We start from the raw sequence: 18,387 nt of genomic DNA on the forward strand, positions 1-18,387 counted from the left end.
GCTATTCCAAAAAGGAGAATGTTTGAAATCTCTATATCTATAGAATTATTACTACATCTCTATGTTTCTGTAGTATAATTTTAGAAATTGGTTATTTTCCTAAAAATTGTAAGATACATCGTTAGATGGTTGATACATCGTTTTAAAAAAAAACTGCTGTTAATGGCCACATATTCTTTTATTGCTCTCATGTCTAGTTTTCTATAATTGTAGGGTCATTCGGTAACTAATTGACGCAAGACACATCAGCCTGCGATACACCGGTCTGCATCGATTCCCGCATGAGCGTGCGCGCTTGTTCCAAACACTCCTGGAAGGCTGACTTTAGTGCCGCCGCATGCTCAGCAGTTACAACCATTCCCTCTGCACTGGCCCCATTGTTTAGCTTCTCCTCGATTTCGGCCCGAATCGCGTCCGGCTCGACGAAGATGTTCACAGTCCGAAAACTGCTCAACAGACTCACCTTGGCGTACTGCTCGCGCGAGCCAGCATCACTGCTGGCGCCGTAGATCCGAGCGAACATTTCGTCATCGATTTTAGCGACACAGTTCCGAAGCGTTAGGCCAGCCAGCTGCACCAGCAGGTCCGTTCGGCTATTCACGAGCTGCGCACATTCCGCGTTGATGGTCGGTGCTGAGAGTCTTGCCTGCACGTTGGACTCCTCGTCGATCGTTTGTTCGACGTATGGCTCTTGGGTAAGGACGAGCTCGGACTGGAGGGATAGAAACAGCTCGGATCCACCACCGATCAGCTTTCGTTGCTGCTTAGCTCCACGAGCAGTGGACGCCTTCAGCGGTTGGAAAGTCTGCAGCGCATCCTGACGACGGCTACCTTCGATGGTGTCGAATGCGAGACAGGCACACACCAGCAACACTGGCCACGTAAGGTCCGAAAGGGCTCTCATTATCTGCAGGGCTATGAGAATGAACGACGATGGTGGTTTCTTTCCTGGAAGCTAGCAGTAACACTACTGTTGGTGATAGATCGTTGACGGTACCTTCTTATATGGGATGGTATTTGTTGGTGGGCTTATCTCGGGCGAATGATTAGCACGATAAATGGCCATAGACTGATAAAAGACTGTATTTAATCCGGACCTTTTTTGTTTATTCAGGAATGTGATCGGACGATGATCATAAAATGTCATAAAATTCGAATAATCTACACCTTATCGATCAGCTGGCTGTTTCTGACGAAACTGATTCCGGGATCCGGTTGATGAATGAATTTTTCGTTTGCGCTTGAGCGCATTTAGTGTATTTTTGTATTTACTTATTAAGTTATTTACCCTTATTCGCTTACTAGCAACGCTTACTGATTCACTCACTAGCAACTAGTTACGTTCTCATTCATTTACTGACGTGCTTACTTACTGAGTACACTTACATACAGTCTGTTCCCGAGTTACACGGTTCTCGACTTACGCGGATTCGGAGATACGCGGTTTTGTAAATTTGACAGATTAAATGTCAAATCAGTACAATTTGCTTCAAGTTCGGTAGAAATTGCCTTTTTGCTAACAAATTGAACCCGTTTAAAAGCCTGAAATATTAGAATTTTCTACACAAAATATATTAAATAAATGATAAAGTGTAAAAAAAGTACTAAATAAAATAAAAAAATCCGAGTAATTAATAGTATTTTAGTAAAAAAACGTGAAATTCGACTTACGCGGATATTCGAGTTTCGCGGATTCCTCGGGAACGCATAAACCGCGTAACTCGGGAACAGACTGTACTTCTTTATCTACTTACTTACTTACTTTCTTATTTACTTACTTACTTACAGGGTTTCGAATCATATAAGGGAATAGTTTTATCACTTAGAGGAATGTTGCAAATCGGTAGGGGAATATTGCATGCAAGCTGTGGATTTTTGCAATCATATAGGGGAGAGTTGCAATCGATTAGGGGAATTTTGCAAGCGCACTGTGGAGCTGTCATCAGACTGTGGGTGCCGCTGTAAATACCTCAAAATATTTTCATCAATCTTACTAACCTTCTTCATTATCTCATGAGCACAACAAAATCCCAGACGAAAACATCTACAAACGATGTTTTAAAAAAAAACATCCTTGGTATCAATTCGAAGCTTTTTACACCGGCACCCACCGTCTGATGACAGCTCCACAGTACGCTTGCAAAATTCCCCTAATCGATTGCAAAACTCCCCTAAGTGATTGCAAACATCCACAGCTTGCTTGCAACATTCCCCTACCGATTTGCAACATTCCCTAAAGTGGTTGAACTATTCCCTTATATGATTCGAAACCCTGTACTTACTTACTTACTTACTTACTTACTTACTTACTTACTTACTTACTTACTTACTTACTTACTTACTTACTTACTTACTTACTTACTTACTTACTTACTAACATTCTTACGAGTTACTTACTTTTTTGCTAACATATGCACACACTTTAATGCTTAATTCATTAGTTAGTCCCTTTCTTGCTAATTGACTAGTTTCCTCTATTAATCACTTAAATTATAAGTTTATTATTTACGTACTTACATACTTACTTTTCGTTTCGAATAAATTTATATTTCAAATTCACGCCGATCTCCGATGTGCATAACAACTTTAAGCCCTACGGCATCTGAAGCCATGTAATAATTATCGTATTAGTAACAGCATAAGCCGTCTAGCTAAGTGTTGTATGTTGTAAAATGTATGCAGTTTCGTAAGTTCCTTTGAGTTTTTTTGAGGTAAAGCAGTATAGCATAAAATAGGTCATATACTATTGCCGTAAGGCATAAGCATCACATTTTTGCCCTTTAAACGATATATATCTGGCATGGCGATCATAAAAAAATCATAAAGAAACAGGATCATGATTCATGAGCCTATTTTCAAATCCTTCTGTTCGCTTATTATTAGCGCTCAGTTTCGTTTTCGCCTAATGGTGGAAACTGTCATATCAGTCTTACTGCTAGATAATAAGTGTTGTAAACTGACGCGGCCATAAGTTGCTCTTTTGCTTACCGGATACAGGTTGGTAAAGTTGTACCAATATTTTTTTATAACTGCGCGGTCCCGACGATAAGGGATTATCATCTCCTCAGTAGTCCGTTGGCTCGATTTGAAACGGTATAAAATGTCGTTCATCGGAAGGCGTTTGTATCAGACGGTGAAGCGACTCCCATAGCAGCGCATAGCTAGACTTGTAGCGATTTTCCATTGGAAATACTTAAACAAATTCAAATTGTCCGGAAACAATGAAGCTTTTGATCGTGCTGGTTGTGCTGTGCTTGGGTGTGGTGACGGTAGGTTTCAGGTTTAGCAATATTAGATAGTTCAAAGGCCAAAATGACTAATAGTAAACTCCCTTTCCATAGCTCACCGAAGCGGCCCGTCCCGTCTCAACGGAAGTGGTGCAGAAGCTGAAGGAGCTGGAGCCGGTGTACAAGCAGCTGCAAGATAAGGTGATCTCCGAGGTGGCCGGAGCCAAGTTGGCCACTGCCACCGCTACGGATACATTCTACAAGGGCGTCATTGCCGATAAGGAAACATCGCTGACCCGTTCGATCCAGCTGGAGGATGACATGACTTACCAGTTCAATGGACAGGCGTCGTCCGTCGATGCGTCCTGCCTGCAGATGCTCCGCAGTATCGTGGACATGAACATGAACGTGGCCGGCTTTGGCTATACGAACTGTGTGAATAACGTGGAGGCGGGAGTGAAAGCTGAGCTGGACCGCGTCTATCAGCTGCTGCAGGTGGACGAATCGGAACTGTTCGACATCAGTCTGCTGGATGTGTTCAAGGGCGAGAACATCATTTCCAATCCGGCGAAGATCATTGCCAAGCTGACCGAGAAGCGATCGGAGATTGATGGCATCTCGCTAAGCTTTGTGGCGGACATTAATGCGGCCGTTAATGCGTACTCGTCCCGGCTGGGCGATATGCAGAACGAGTACAAAACCTGTCTGCTCGGTAACGAGTCGGTGCTGAAGGGTTCGTTCGAAAGCACCAAGAACCAGCTGGTGCAAACTTGCTTGGGCGCAATTGTGTAAGAAGCAAAGGTCTGCGTGTGGTTTAGAACACAAATAAAAGGATCAATGATAAATACAGCAGAAAACAGTCTGGCCTTATTCTTGTTTTAGTCTAACAGGACTTTGAATGTTTTGATGGTCTTAAGAATCTGGGATATCGATATCTTTATACCTTCCTGTATTCCCAACCTTTTTTACTATTCTATGCATGTCCTTATTTATGTTTTAAGTGTTTGCGTTCCCAAAAAAACTACACCAAAAAATAATGTGAGCGATATTTGTTAAAAATGAAGTAAAATGTCAAAAGCTATATGTTTTTTGAAGCCTTAAAACTATAGAACTCAAAAGTGTTTTTTTTTATTGATTCAGTGTTTCGAAATCATATAAAATTTTAATATTAATTTGCACCTTAAGATACGAACACTATGGCTATAGCTAGCTGTACCAATCGTGGATGTAGCCCAAAACCTGTGGAAACTTGATATTTGAAGCTCAAAATTTTCAAAATATTCTACTTTGATTAAAAAAAATCATTCGTGGGGTACTTTAGAGCGAAAATATCGTTCATTATAGCCGTAATTCATGCTATAGGCACAATTGGTACACTTCCTCTACTGCAAGCATGCACAGAGAGAAGTTCTTTAGGTTCTGTAGTGTTCCCTAGCAACACTTTTTTTTCTACAATTCATCATGTCGCGCACTGGTGATCGCTCAAATGTTACTTGATCACTCACAGCCAGCTATCATATCGCTTTCTTATCTTGAATAATTGGCGATTGTCGTGATAGGCCAATACGGTTAATCCGGTATGGCAGGTCGATTTTAAATAGCTTTATCTCCCAATCTCCCAATCTCCCAACGAGTAGGACTTATCACAATCAGTGTATGTGCTAGCTTCGAACGAAGGATTATCTGTTTGGCAATAGGATGGGGGTGGACTGACAAACAGCCGTAATTAATCTCGGGAATGAGGAATTTATGATTGATATGACTGAGGAGCAGGATATCCGTGTGTGATGAGTGAGCTGCTATAAACCCGATGACTAGCAATGTAATGCAATCAACTTGTGGGATGTTATTTGATGTTCGTTTTGGGATCTGGTTTATGGAGGATGTGGAGAATGCATATCATGTTGATGTCTAGACATGATGACACCCTGAACTACTGCGAGTCGTTTAATCCAATAGTCAAAGTAACGAGAAGTGATCCTTTTTTACTTAGTTTTTGTCCATTTATACAACTGCAGCTGAATTTGCCATTAATTTATATTAGAACGATATTCATACAAATATAGTTTACAAGAAATAATAAATTAAAAATATGACGTCTCAAACGTGTTTAATACCCTTATTTGCATTTTTACATGCCGTTGGGGTTAGTATGTGATATTTATTAGATGGGTATCGAAGGCCGTGAGCCCTATTTTAAGCATGATCGTTTGTACATTAGACACGTTCATGCTGAAACTAGCTTAACAATGTTATTTAATTGTTTTGATAAGATAGAAACGAATCTAGACACGAAAGTATGGGATCTGAGTTGGCCATTCTTTCGTAAAGAGTATTAATAAAATTTCGTAAAGAATGGCCATCTCAGGTCCCATACTTTCGTGTCTAAAGACTTAAATCAATAATCACTATACACTATATGCATTCAAAAAAAAAATCCTTAATTTAGCAAAAGCACACCGCTATCACTGAGCCATTGGCTTAATTTAGTGAGTTCCGGTTCGTTGCTTCCGCCGCAACCATATCAATAATATGTATTGACGTCGTCGCACGCGTGCTTTCAATTTTATTCCACAGAGAACAAGGTACCGGCTAAACCTCACATCCCTCATCACATGCGTAATCGACATGATCATAACGTTATCACCTATCCTGATTGCTGTAAAATGTGCGATAAGTTTTATTGCCTTTTGTACGATTTATCATCACCCGGATTTGGGGTAAGGTATAAAATCAATACACGTTGGTTTAACGAAGATCAATCTTACATACAAAGTGTGTGCAAAGTGTGTGAATTTCTATTTGGTTGTTCCAGGACAATGAAGTGGTCAAAATTCATTTTACTCTCAGTCATTTGTTACTGTTTCAGTAATGTACGTGTTGCTGTCAGGGAAACAATATCTCACAAATTAATACCTTCCCATGTACTTTGCAGATCCTCACAGTTGAAGCCGGCCGTTTGGCATCGATGAACGTGGTCCAGCGCTTGAAGGAGCTTGAACCGAAGCATGCCGAAATTAAGATTCGCATAATTAACTTCGTGTACTCGGTCAAATACAGCTTGGTGCAAAAGACGGACGAGTTCTACAAACAAGTGATCAGCGCAAAGGAAGGATCTCTCGCCAATTCGATCGCCCTCGAAGATGAGCTACTTTATCAGCTCAACCATCAGACCCAGGCGGTGGATAGCAGCTGTCTGGACTTCCTGAAATCGATCGTCGATAGTAACATTAACGTGGCGGGCGTTGGATTTTCCAACTGCATCAATGACGTTGAACGTGGCGTAGAGAGCGAGCTACATCAAGCACAGAAGCAGCTCAACGTGGACGAATCGGAAATATTTTACCAAAGTTTGTTGGACGTGTTCGAGGGTGAAAATGTGATCGCCGGTCCGGACGCGATCGCTGCGAAGCTGCAGAAGAAGGCAGCAGAAATTGATGCATTCGCTAGTGATTACATGTCGGGAGTATTCAAAGTAGTGGAACAGTTCTCCTCGAAGTTATGGGATTTGCGAAACGGCTATCAAAGGTGTCTGAATGTGAACGAATCGGTTCTGAAGATGGCATACGATGTTTCGAAGAATCAGCTAACCAGCACTTGCCTAGGTTCAATTGTGAATGTTGAACCTTAAGTTGCAGTGGTGGTGTTAGTGCAATTTAACAGTCTTTTTCTGTCGTGTGGGCATTCGGGATAATATACTAATACTCGACATACAATTTAATCATCTTGAATACATACATGTGGTACATCGTTGAAATAAAATAACATGTTCTTATTTATGCAAAAAGGTTTGTAGTAGCTTCATTCAACGAAATACAGAAATATGTTCACAGCTGTGCCAAAGATAAAACTGATTTCCACAGAGCTATTGTTTGAACAATTTTGCCTTAAAATTTTATCTACTAATAAATAATTAACTTTTGCATCTATGGAATACATGGAATATTTATTTGGTAGACATCGCTTTTGAAAAAAACTCTGAGATATCAACGTAAAAACGCACATTGTCTTGTATACCACTCCCGAGCCGTATTAGATTCAATTAAAAGTGCCTAGGTTCAACAGGTTGCGTTAGTGTTAAGTTTAAACAACAATTCTGCAATAAAAACATAAATAGTTCACCAATTGTGTAGGTATATCCTCATTTGGAACTAGTCAGAGAAAGATGGAGACAAAGGAGTCATTTTAGTGCAGCTGTTGGAACTGCGTCGACAATGTAACTTGTATTTTTTGTTCATTTGTATCACATTAACATATTCCTAGATACCTTATGCTTGTATCTTGGAGAAGTTAGGGTTAAAAAAAAAGAAAACAGACTAATCCATTATTTTTTAATTCATTTGCCATACTCCATTAAACAACATTCGTGAATGTGCTAATAACACCTACGTGAGAACAGCACAGAATCAGTTATGCTGTGTCATACAGAATCAGTGCAACGTAATAAAAGGGACAATTCCCAAAAATACACATGGTCTGTGATAATATGTTGAGTGCTAATTTAATGTAAAGTAGTAATAATACGTGATTTTAATCGAAGAAGAAAATCTGTAACAATCACCTTTAAAAAAAGGATGATAAGCAACACACGGACGGACAACTCAAGAAAGGAGAATGATAATGGATTTGAAACATTCCACAATTCGAAATAACACTAGGCATATTGTGCACAGACAAGTACAATTACTTCCACATTTGTTAGCATAGAAGCACACAAAATCACGTCAATAAACGGCTTACGGCCTAATTTAGCCGTTAGGATCTTAGACACATCTAACACGCACGATGAGATTTATTTCTAACTAGATTGACAAAATTATTAGCTTTTTTCGCTCCAAATACATGCTCGTCTGTCTAGGAATCATATCATATCCGTCATATTTCGAGTGATACTGATTACCTGATTCTCCCTTCAGTTATTGTTCGAATATATTAAAAATGATGATGTGGAGTGTGTTCATTTGTAAAGTTTGAATTTAAATTCATTTCCGTTTCTGTTGCATGCAATTTTATTGCACACAGGAAATATTTCACGACTATTCTTGCATGCCAGGGAAGATAGGGTTTGCATAAGTATTTTTATCGATTTTTTTAAATCTATATTTTTAGGATTTGTATCACGGTATAATGTTGGTTTCCACAAACCAAACTGTGGTTTATGACAAAATCCAAAGCCTTGTCTTACGATTGATTGTTTTTTTCTCAACTTTTTTTTCTACCTTTCATTTGAAACAAATAATTCAATAAAAGTTAAGAAACTGCAAAAAATCGTGAGACTAATAAATAAAAAAAAACGGGAAGCAAACATTGAATTGCAAAAGGGACCTAAGAAATTTCAAAAGCATTACAAATTTCTTAGACAAATAGTATGCATCTGTTACATTTAAAGAACATATTTAACTGCAACGCGTTTTGTGGCTATTGTAAAATAGTCGCAACATAAAATAAGACCTTGTAAATTAATGATACTTACAAAACGAAGAAATTGGATACAGTGCTAATAATCAAAATACTGTACAAAAATCAACTTTCAATGCTATCCACACTGTTTAAACGTCCGTTCCAAGAGATACAAAAAAAAAAAATTAATATTTACTAAATACTGAGTAGAAATTTACTAATACGTGTTGGCCGTATACTTCGCAAAAAATCGTTTTTTTATGCAAATAAAAATATGCAAATATAATGCGGACAAAAGTTTAATTATATTTGATATAAATTAATGTAAAGTGATTTTCATGGTGTTAGAAAGTAAAAAAAAGATAGGGTAAAATACAATCAAATAAATGTTTACACATCAACGAGCAAATGTCAATAAAGGCTATCACTATCAAACGAAGCTGCAAACCAATGCTCATTATGTTCAGGAAGAAATTCAATCGCTTAGCAAAGCCAACTCAAGAGCTACATGTAAGTGAATGGGCCAAAAGCACGACCTACCGACCAACTGACTGACTGACTGACGCTCGGAACAGCTCCGTAAGTAGATCGAAAGGAGCGCAGAATAGAGAAATGACCACAGTACGCAGACAGCATTTTCACTTTCATCAAACTTAGAGCACCGGCCACACCGGCATCACCTACGTCACCTTTACCTTTGCCGGCGTCGTGACGAGATCTGGCTGGGCCAACCGTTTCCGACAATCGAATGTCACGCGGTGTCCGTGGAGAGAGGGCGCAAAGATGCGGACGCAGCATTATTTCTCCGCAAGACGCCAATAATTGCCCGCGTCACGTTTTATGCTCTTTCTTCGGCTCCTTCCACCGGTTTGGTCAGCTAGCAGACTGTGTGCATTGCCGCCCGGGTGCAGCTTTACGTGTACTTTCCCCAATGGGAGAGCCCTTTTTCGAGTGCGTTCCAATTGTGGGGCGCTATGTTTGTACAGGCGGTAAGGTGAGTACGAACAAGAATGGAGGAATTGTGTCAAAAAATAAGGGAACGATAGAAGTGAAATTTGTTCAGAGATTCCATGCGATTAAACTAGACATTTCTAATGTCAGTAACGATATTAGTGCTGTAAACGCTTGGTTTGTATTATACGTAGTTTTTTTTAGTCTTTGTACACACATTTACGTGCACAAAGACAAAGATAATAAATGAAAAAAAGTTTCACCTGTTTCCGCCCGGGATCGAACCGGGGGCCTTCCGCGTGTTAGGCGGATGTGATAACCACTACACCACGGAAACACGTATTAGAATTAATGTTAATTTCAAACCGGCAGTGCCAATGTTTCACAGGAAACAATTGATTTTTCTATTGTATGCTTGTAAACAACTTCAGACTTCTTATCAGCAGTATGTGACGTTGCTATTTGATTTGTCTCACCTCAACATTTTCCCCTTATTTTTAGCTTCCCTTCTCCCTACTCCTATCATTCGGCACTGATAGAAATACACACCGCGCACCGTCTGGTTTGCGATTATTCTTTCTATCGCCCCTTTCTCCACACACCCGGTCACCACCCGTGATAAGAAGCATAACACGGGCACTACATAAATCTCTGCCCACCGTGAAGCGAGCGGCTCGTTTAAATCAAACCATCATCATACCCGCAACCATTTGTCAGTCGATTGTGAGTCGCCGCGAGAGGAGCTACAACACGTTTGGCTGGGTGGGCTGTCATTAACCATTTCGCGATGGTAAACGGGGACAAGATTTTCCCGCTAGTGCTGCTGGTGCTGCAATGCTTACTGGTCGGCATCCGGACAACGCCAACCGGTTCTAAGCCATTCCTCATCTCACCGGACGCTGCGAACCGCCAGTGCGGCTATGAGGTGAGAATCAAGCGAAACCGAACCGGCGAAAGTGTGATCGATGCATTTACTGTCGGTTGGGGTTTGGTTTGCCACCTCCGCTTCGCGTTTTATTTTTGCCATAGGGCTGTCCGGCAGTGAAGGAAGGCATGCTGAATGTGCATCTGGTCGCTCATACGCACGATGATGTTGGATGGCTTAAAACGGTGGATCAATACTACTATGGAAGTGAGTGGGAATGGTAGCCGGATGATACAGTACAAGACTCAAACTGTGTTACCTACTCCTCAGGTAGAAGCACCATCCAAAAGGCGGGCGTTCAGTACATTCTTGACTCGGTCATCCAGGAGCTGTTGAAGGATGCCGCGCGAAGGTTCATATTTGTGGAGTCTGCGTTCATGCATAAATGGTACACCGAGCAGAGTGAAGAGATGCGCCAAACGGTGAAGGATCTGGTTTCGGAAGGACGGCTAGAGTTTATCGGTGGCGCGTGGAGCATGAATGATGAGGCTGCCGTTCACTATCAGAGTGTCATCGATCAGTTTACGTGGGGTTTGAGGTTCTTGAACGATACGTTCGGTGAGTGTGGACGGCCGAGGGCGGGCTGGCAGATTGATCCGTTTGGGCACTCGCGGGAGCAAGGGTCACTGTTCGTGCAGATGGGGTACGATGGGTTATTCCAGGGACGGTTGGACTTTCAGGATAAGAGCAATCGGATCGCAAACAGAACGATGGAGATGATGTGGAAGACGAGCGACAGTCTGGAGCAGAGTGAACTGTTTACCAGCGGTCTTTACTACATCTATGCACCACCGCCTGGCTTTTGTTTTGATGTGCTGTGTAACGATGATCCGATCATTGATGGGCCGTATTCGGCGGATAACAATGTCAAAGAGAAGGTAAGACTCGCAATGGTAAGCCGAGGGTTTAAGATGTATAATTTTTTGTTTGTTTGAACTAGGTGGATCTGTTTCTGGACACAGTGCACAACATGTCCAAAACATTTTTAACGAACAACATCATTCTTACAATGGGTGAAGACTTCCATTATCAGGATGCAAATATGTGGTTCAAAAATTTGGACAAACTAATAAGGTATAGAAAATTTAACTTTTTACAACGTTAAATTACATTCTGTCTTATATTCACTAACAGATACACAAATCAACGTCAATCGGAAGGATCCATGGTGAACGTGTTCTACTCCACACCTTCCTGCTATCTGAAAGCGGTTAATGAAGCAAATGTGCATTGGCCCACCAAGTCGGATGATTTCTTCCCCTACGCATCGGATCCTACCGCCTTTTGGACGGGTTACTTCACCTCCCGACCCACCCAGAAGCGGTATGAACGTGAAGGAAACCATTTCCTGCAAGTTTGCAAACAATTGTCCGCTATCGCTCCAATGAAGGAATCTTTCTACGAGTCTCATCTGACTGCACTTCGCGAGGTAATGGGAGTGATGCAGCATCATGATGCGATCACTGGCACTGAGAAGCAACACGTCGCGGACGACTATGCTCGCATGCTGTACGAAGCCTTTGAGGCCTGCAGTGCCAACACTCGCTCGGCACTGAACCAGCTGACTGGGGAACGAGATAGCTTCAAGTTTGACTGGGGATACTGTAAGCAAGCGAACGTGAGCGCTTGTGCAATGACCGAGAGCTCGGATAACCTGGTGGTTCTACTGTACAACCCACTCGGTCACAGCTCGAATGATTTCGTGCGACTACCAGTAAAGGAAGGCAACTATCTGGTACGGAACGATCGTGGCCAAGCGGTACGATCAACGTTGATTCCGATTCCGAGCTCGGTGATAGATCTTCCGTTCCGGGAGAGCAAGGCCACCCATGAGCTAGTGTTCCAAGGAGAACAGGTCGCTCCCGTCGGCTACAAGTCGTACTACGTGTCGAAGGAAGAGTCGAAGAGCTCGTCGTCCGCTGCAGTAATGCATCAGGAGGATAATGTGAGCATAGGGAACGATCATTTGACGGTTCATTTCGACGAGAACGGCTTCATGAGCCAGATCACGATTGATGGAGAAACTCATCCGCTGAAGCAGAACTTCCTGTATTATGAAGGAGCGTATGGAAACAACGAGGAGTTCCGTAACCGCTCTTCTGGGGCGTACATCTTCCGTCCGAACGGAACCGAGAAGGCCGTGACCGATGTTGTGGAGATTCAGGTGGTGAAGAGTGATCTGGTGCAGGAGGTGCATCAAATATTCAACGAGTGGATCAGCCAGGTGATTCGAGTGTATGCCGGACAGGAACATGTGGAGCTAGAATGGCTGGTGGGGCCGATCCCGATCGACGATAGCAAGGGTAAGGAAATAATCTCTCGCTTTGAGTCGGACATCAAGAGCGAAGGGACGTTCTGGACGGACTCGAACGGACGGGAAATGCTTCGCCGTGTGCGAAACCATCGCGATACATGGGAACTGGAGTTATCAGAACCAGTTCCAGGAAACTATTACCCAGTGACAGCTAAAATTACCATCGAAGATGAAGGACACCGGCTGAGCGTGCTGAACGATCGTGCACAGGGTGGCTCCAGCTTGGCCGACGGTCAGCTTGAGCTGATGGTCCACCGTCGATTGCTTCGTGATGATCGATTCGGTGTGGGGGAAGCACTAAACGAAACACAGTTCAACAACGGTCTGGTTGCTCGAGGCAAGCACTGGCTTATGTTCGGTTGTTCTCCAATTACCAACGCAGACACTCCAACGCAAGCTGCAAAGGAACGGTTCCTGCAGAATAAGGTTCATCTGCCGTCGTGGGTGTTTGTGGCGCCTTCGACCGACTTTACCTTTGATCAGTATCTTACCGAATTTGTGCAGAATTTTACCTTCCTTTCGGAATCTTTGCCACCGAATGTGCATCTTCTAACCGTGGAACCTTGGAAGGATGATACGATGTTGTTAAGATTTGAGCATTTGTTCGAAAAGGGCGAAGATAGCCAATATTCACTGCCGATTCAGATAAACGTTCAGGATTTGTTTGTAAATGTGAATGTGGTTAGTCTTCAGGAGACTACTTTGGCCGGTAATCAATGGAAGGAAGATTCAATACGTTTAGATTATGGACAGAAGCGAAAAAAGAATACCAATAGAACTGTTATTGAAAACGAATTCATTGTCGAACTGAAACCGATGGAGATTAGAACTTTTGTTATTCAGCTAGAGAAGAAAAAATGAAAAGTAAGTTTCAGAAAATTGTTCAGAAAATGAATTGTTTTAAATAAATCCAAAAATATAACACATTCATTGCATTGCGCTACTATATTTTAGACTTTTTATTATTTCCATTATTTTATCATATACAAACTTATATTTTTTTGCTAAAGTTTGCTAAAATATTGCTTTGATGTTATTTTCAATATTCTTTCATCAAACTTTTTTAATTTTTTTTCTAAAATTTTAAATGGTACAAATGCTACTGGTAAAATGCTTCTTATCTATTTAAAATGGTATAAAGGAGGTCAACATGCTCATTACATTTTGTGCTATCTATCAGTTTATTAAAGTTTCATTATCAAAACAAAGATGATAGAAAATACCTACCAGTTCCTAACTACTGATAACGATGATATAACTTATCTGGCGTAATAGAAGATGCAAAATCATTCCCATCCAAACATACGCAATGATTGAACCCTTTTCGTTGGTTTCAATATGCAGATGCAAACATGATCGTGTCCGAATATATCCAACACTGGTGACAGCTGTATGCTAATGCCAATCAATCAACAACTCCCCAAAATCAGCGGGTAAAACTCGGCAGCTTCCCATTATCTACATACGCTCCCAGGGTCCGGTACTGTGGCTTACAGCGCTCGGTGGGGTGTCGTTGTCAATTACTATCTCCCCAATCGTGATACTGCGAACGGCAACAATCACTGGGATTCTAAATGAATTGATGCTTGCTGTACCATGCTTGGGTGTATGTGTTCGTTGCCAGCTTTGTTTACGTTATTCCAGAACCGTAACGCGCGAGCGATAACGACTCGGACCTCCCCTGTGCTGAGCTTTATAAATTAAAAACCTCACCAAAGCCGATCGCAAACGGCAAGTGAACGTTCAGGAGGTGTGCTCGCCGTTGAAATTTAGCACTGAAGTGTTTGTGTTCTAACCATAGGTTTCAGCTTTCTACTTTGTTAGTAGCAAGTTCTACATTCCCTAACCACATGAGTCAGTAAAGAGCGGCACGATGGCTAGCCGTTGTTTGGTGTTACCTTTGTTGATTGTGTTTGGTGTTATTTTTGCTGCCAGTGCAAATCCGGCCTGGCATAAGAGTGGTCATCGAAAGCACCATGGCTGTGGCTATGAGGTACATAAAGTGATAAAGAGAAATGCTTTAAAAATGATTAAAGTTCTAATAAACTTCTTTAATTGTATGATAGGCTTGCCCCGAACCAAAGGAGGGTATGATCAATGTTCATCTGGTGCCGCACAGTCACGACGATGTTGGCTGGCTCAAGACAGTCGATCAGTATTACTATGGCAGTGAGTATTTCATGCTTTGGTGAAACCATCAGATGAAAATAAAAGATTTTATATATTCTTTTGTGTTCCAGGTCGCAACAATATTCAGAAAGCGGGAGTACAGTACATTCTCGATTCGGTTGTGCATGAGCTGCTGAAAGATCCTAGCCGGCGCTTCATTTACGTTGAGTCGGCATTCTTCCAGAAATGGTACCTGGAGCAAACACCGGATATGCAGCAGCAGGTCCATATGCTTGTGGAGGAGGGACGCTTGGAGTTTATCGGTGGCGCGTGGAGCATGAACGACGAAGCCGCCGTTCATTATCAGAGTGTCGTTGATCAGTTTACGTGGGGTTTGCGGTTCTTGAACGATACGTTCGGTGAGTGTGGACGTCCACGCATCGGTTGGCAGATCGATCCGTTCGGGCATTCGCGCGAGCAGGCGTCCCTGTTCGCCCAGATGGGGTACGATGGGCTGTTCTTTGCTCGGCTCGACTACCAGGATAAGAACAATCGCATGCAGACGCGCACGCCGGAAATGATCTGGCATACTAGCAGCAGCTTGGAGGAGAACGAGCTATTTACCAGCGTACTGTACAACCATTACTCCGCTCCACCGGGCTACTGTTTTGATGTGCTGTGTAACGACGACCCGATGATTGATGATCAGGAGAGTACTGATTACAATGTGAAAGCAAGGGTAAGATATATCGAATGCTATTGTGCTTTGGAGGCTTTGCGGGAAAATTGCATGCTTATCTTGCTCCATTTCAGATTGATACGTTTATCGCTTGGTTGGAGAAGATGGCAGGATCCTATCGTACGAACAACTTGATCCTTACCATGGGTGATGATTTCAACTACATGAATGCCGTAATGAACTTTAAAAATATGGACAAACTCATCAAGTAAGACGTTTGAGAAGGAAGTTAATTGTATAGTGTCTAACTATGTCATGTTTTTAGGTACACAAACGAACGGCAATCTGAGGGATCCAAGATCAATGCATTCTACTCGACACCTTCCTGCTATGTCAAGGCTGTCCATGGTGCAGATATTGAGTGGCCTACCAAGTCGGATGACTTCTTCCCCTACGAATCTGATTATCATTCATTCTGGACGGGTTACTTCACTTCTCGACCCACCCAGAAGCGTTACGAACGTGAAGGAAACCATTTCCTGCAGGTTTGCAAACAATTGTCCGCCATCGCACCGATGAAGGAATCGTTCTACGAGTCCCATCTGACTGCACTTCGCGAGGTGATGGGAGTGATGCAGCATCATGATGCGATCACTGGCACTGAGAAGCAACACGTCGCGGACGACTATGCTCGCAAGCTGTACGAAGCTTTTGAGGCTTGCAGTGCCAACACTCGCTCGGCACTGAACCAGCTGACTGGTGAACGAGATAGCTTCAAGTTTGACTGGGGATACTGTAAGCAAGCGAACGTGAGCGATTGTGCAATGACCGAGAGCTCGGATAACCTGGTGGTTCTACTGTACAACCCACTCGGGCACAGCTCGAATGATTTTGTGCGACTACCGGTAAAGGAAGGCAACTATCTGGTACGGAACGATCGTGGCCAAACCGTACGATCGACGTTGATTCCGATTCCGGGCTCGGTGATAGATCTTCCGTTCCGGGAGAGCGAGGCCACCCATGAGCTTGTGTTCCAAGGAGAACAGGTCGCTCCCGTCGGCTACAAGTCGTACTACGTGTCGAAGGAAGAGTCAAAGAGCTCGTCGTTCGCTGCAGTAATGCGTCAGGAGGATAATGTGAGCATAGGGAACGATCATTTGACGGTTCACTTTGATGAGAACGGCTTCATGAGCCAGATCACGATTGATGGAGAAACTCATCCGCTGAAGCAGAACTTCTTGTATTATGAAGGAGCGTATGGAAACAACGAGGAGTTCCGTAACCGCTCTTCTGGGGCGTACATCTTCCGTCCGAACGGAACCGAGAAGGCCGTGACCGATGTTGTGGAGATTCAGGTGGTGAAGAGTGATCTGGTGCAGGAGGTGCATCAAATATTCAACGAGTGGATCAGTCAGGTGATCCGAGTGTATGCCGGACAGGAACATGTGGAGCTAGAATGGCTGGTGGGACCGATCCCGATCGACGATAGCAAGGGTAAGGAAATAATCTCTCGCTTTGAGTCGGACATCAAGAGCGAAGGGACGTTCTGGACGGACTCGAACGGACGGGAAATGCTTCGCCGTGTGCGAAACTATCGTGAAACATGGGAGCTGGATCTGGTGGAACCAGTGGCTGGCAATTACTATCCAATTACTGCCAAGATTGCCGTAGAAGATGATCATTCACGTATGGCAGTGCTGAACGACCGTGCACAGGGCGGCTCCAGTCTGGTAGACGGTCAGCTCGAACTGATGGTTCATCGCCGACTGCTTCGCGATGACGCATTCGGTGTGGGCGAAGCCCTCAATGAAACACAGTACGGTGCAGGAATAGTGGCACGCGGCAAGCATTGGCTCTTCTTTGGCTCGTCCCAAAAAGCAGTCAGCCCCACACTGCAGGCAAAGGAACGATTCCTGCAGAACAAAGTGCTGCTGCCAAGCTGGCCATTCGTCAGTGCCGTTGATAATGTGCTGACCTATGACGATTACCTTTCGAACTTCCGCAACATCTACTCGGCTATCGCCCAGCAGCTGCCACCGAACGTGAATCTACTTACGCTGGAACCTTGGAAGGATGGTACGGTGCTCGTGCGTTTGGAACATTTGTTTGAAAGGAACGAAGATCCCGTCTATTCCCAAGCCGTGCGCATCAACGTGCGAAGCGTTCTGTTTGCGCTGAATATTGAAAGCATTCACGAAACTACGCTTGCTGCGAATCAGTGGAAAGCAGACTCGAAACGATTGCAGTTCAACACGGAGTCGACGGCAAATGAAGCCTCACCGAAGGATCAGGTTGAACGGGTGGCGCAGGACAGCACGGACTTTGATATCGAGCTGCAGCCAATGGAAATCCGAACATTTATAGTAAAACGACGATAATCATGATAAGTAAATGGATAGTAAATGGAGTGATTTTTGTGAAAATGATATAAGAGTTAATAAAAAATCCAAAATATATTTGATTGTTTAGTTTTTATGGGCATGAATTATGTGTTAAAATTTAAGAAAGAAAAATACCTTTTTTCATTGATTCATACTTAATGGAAGAACTACTGTTATTATTATTTTATTTCGTTCTAGTGGTGAGTATATATTTTAAGGATGATTTTAGGTTAGAATACTTCGAATTTATAAGTTATTCATTGTTGTTATATTTATCAGTTTGTAACAGCATTAACTAATTTAACTTGTTTAGAGAAGAATGCTGTTATTTATGAAATAGACAATATTCATCATTGATTTATCTACTATTCGAATTTTTATTGAACAAGTTCATAGATAAA

General features: G+C 42.6%; 4 protein-coding genes and 1 non-coding gene across 5 annotated transcripts; 4 read left to right on the forward strand and 1 right to left on the reverse strand.

Annotated features, from left to right (window-relative positions):
- Window positions 1-3,116: 3,116 nt before the first annotated feature.
- Window positions 3,117-4,084, forward strand: LOC5668344 (uncharacterized). Its single transcript, XM_061657184.1, has 2 exons — window positions 3,117-3,269; window positions 3,342-4,084. The coding sequence occupies exons 1-2, from the start codon at window positions 3,222-3,224 to the stop codon at window positions 4,017-4,019; spliced, it is 726 nt and encodes a 241-aa protein (XP_061513168.1). The 5' UTR covers window positions 3,117-3,221; the 3' UTR covers window positions 4,020-4,084.
- Window positions 4,085-6,018: 1,934 nt separating this feature from the next.
- Window positions 6,019-7,008, forward strand: LOC1275441 (uncharacterized). Its single transcript, XM_314685.4, has 2 exons — window positions 6,019-6,100; window positions 6,163-7,008. The coding sequence occupies exons 1-2, from the start codon at window positions 6,047-6,049 to the stop codon at window positions 6,856-6,858; spliced, it is 750 nt and encodes a 249-aa protein (XP_314685.3). The 5' UTR covers window positions 6,019-6,046; the 3' UTR covers window positions 6,859-7,008.
- A 2,834-nt stretch (window positions 7,009-9,842) lies between these two features.
- Trnav-aac (transfer RNA valine (anticodon AAC)) lies at window positions 9,843-9,915 on the reverse strand. Its single transcript has one exon. It is a non-coding gene; the product is annotated as a tRNA-Val (tRNA).
- Window positions 9,916-10,257: 342 nt separating this feature from the next.
- Window positions 10,258-13,765, forward strand: LOC133393364 (lysosomal alpha-mannosidase-like). Its single transcript, XM_061658044.1, has 5 exons — window positions 10,258-10,503; window positions 10,608-10,710; window positions 10,774-11,381; window positions 11,444-11,577; window positions 11,638-13,765. The coding sequence occupies exons 1-5, from the start codon at window positions 10,366-10,368 to the stop codon at window positions 13,676-13,678; spliced, it is 3,024 nt and encodes a 1,007-aa protein (XP_061514028.1). The 5' UTR covers window positions 10,258-10,365; the 3' UTR covers window positions 13,679-13,765.
- A 757-nt stretch (window positions 13,766-14,522) lies between these two features.
- Window positions 14,523-18,061, forward strand: LOC4578274 (lysosomal alpha-mannosidase). The gene is made up of 5 exons (XM_557728.3): window positions 14,523-14,810; window positions 14,884-14,986; window positions 15,058-15,665; window positions 15,740-15,873; window positions 15,931-18,061. The coding sequence occupies exons 1-5, from the start codon at window positions 14,691-14,693 to the stop codon at window positions 17,981-17,983; spliced, it is 3,018 nt and encodes a 1,005-aa protein (XP_557728.4). The 5' UTR covers window positions 14,523-14,690; the 3' UTR covers window positions 17,984-18,061.
- The last annotated feature ends 326 nt before the right edge of the window (window positions 18,062-18,387 follow it).

This window comes from Anopheles gambiae, chromosome 3 (genome assembly GCF_943734735.2).
Source record: "Anopheles gambiae chromosome 3, idAnoGambNW_F1_1, whole genome shotgun sequence".
NCBI lineage: Eukaryota > Metazoa > Arthropoda > Insecta > Diptera > Culicidae > Anopheles > Anopheles gambiae.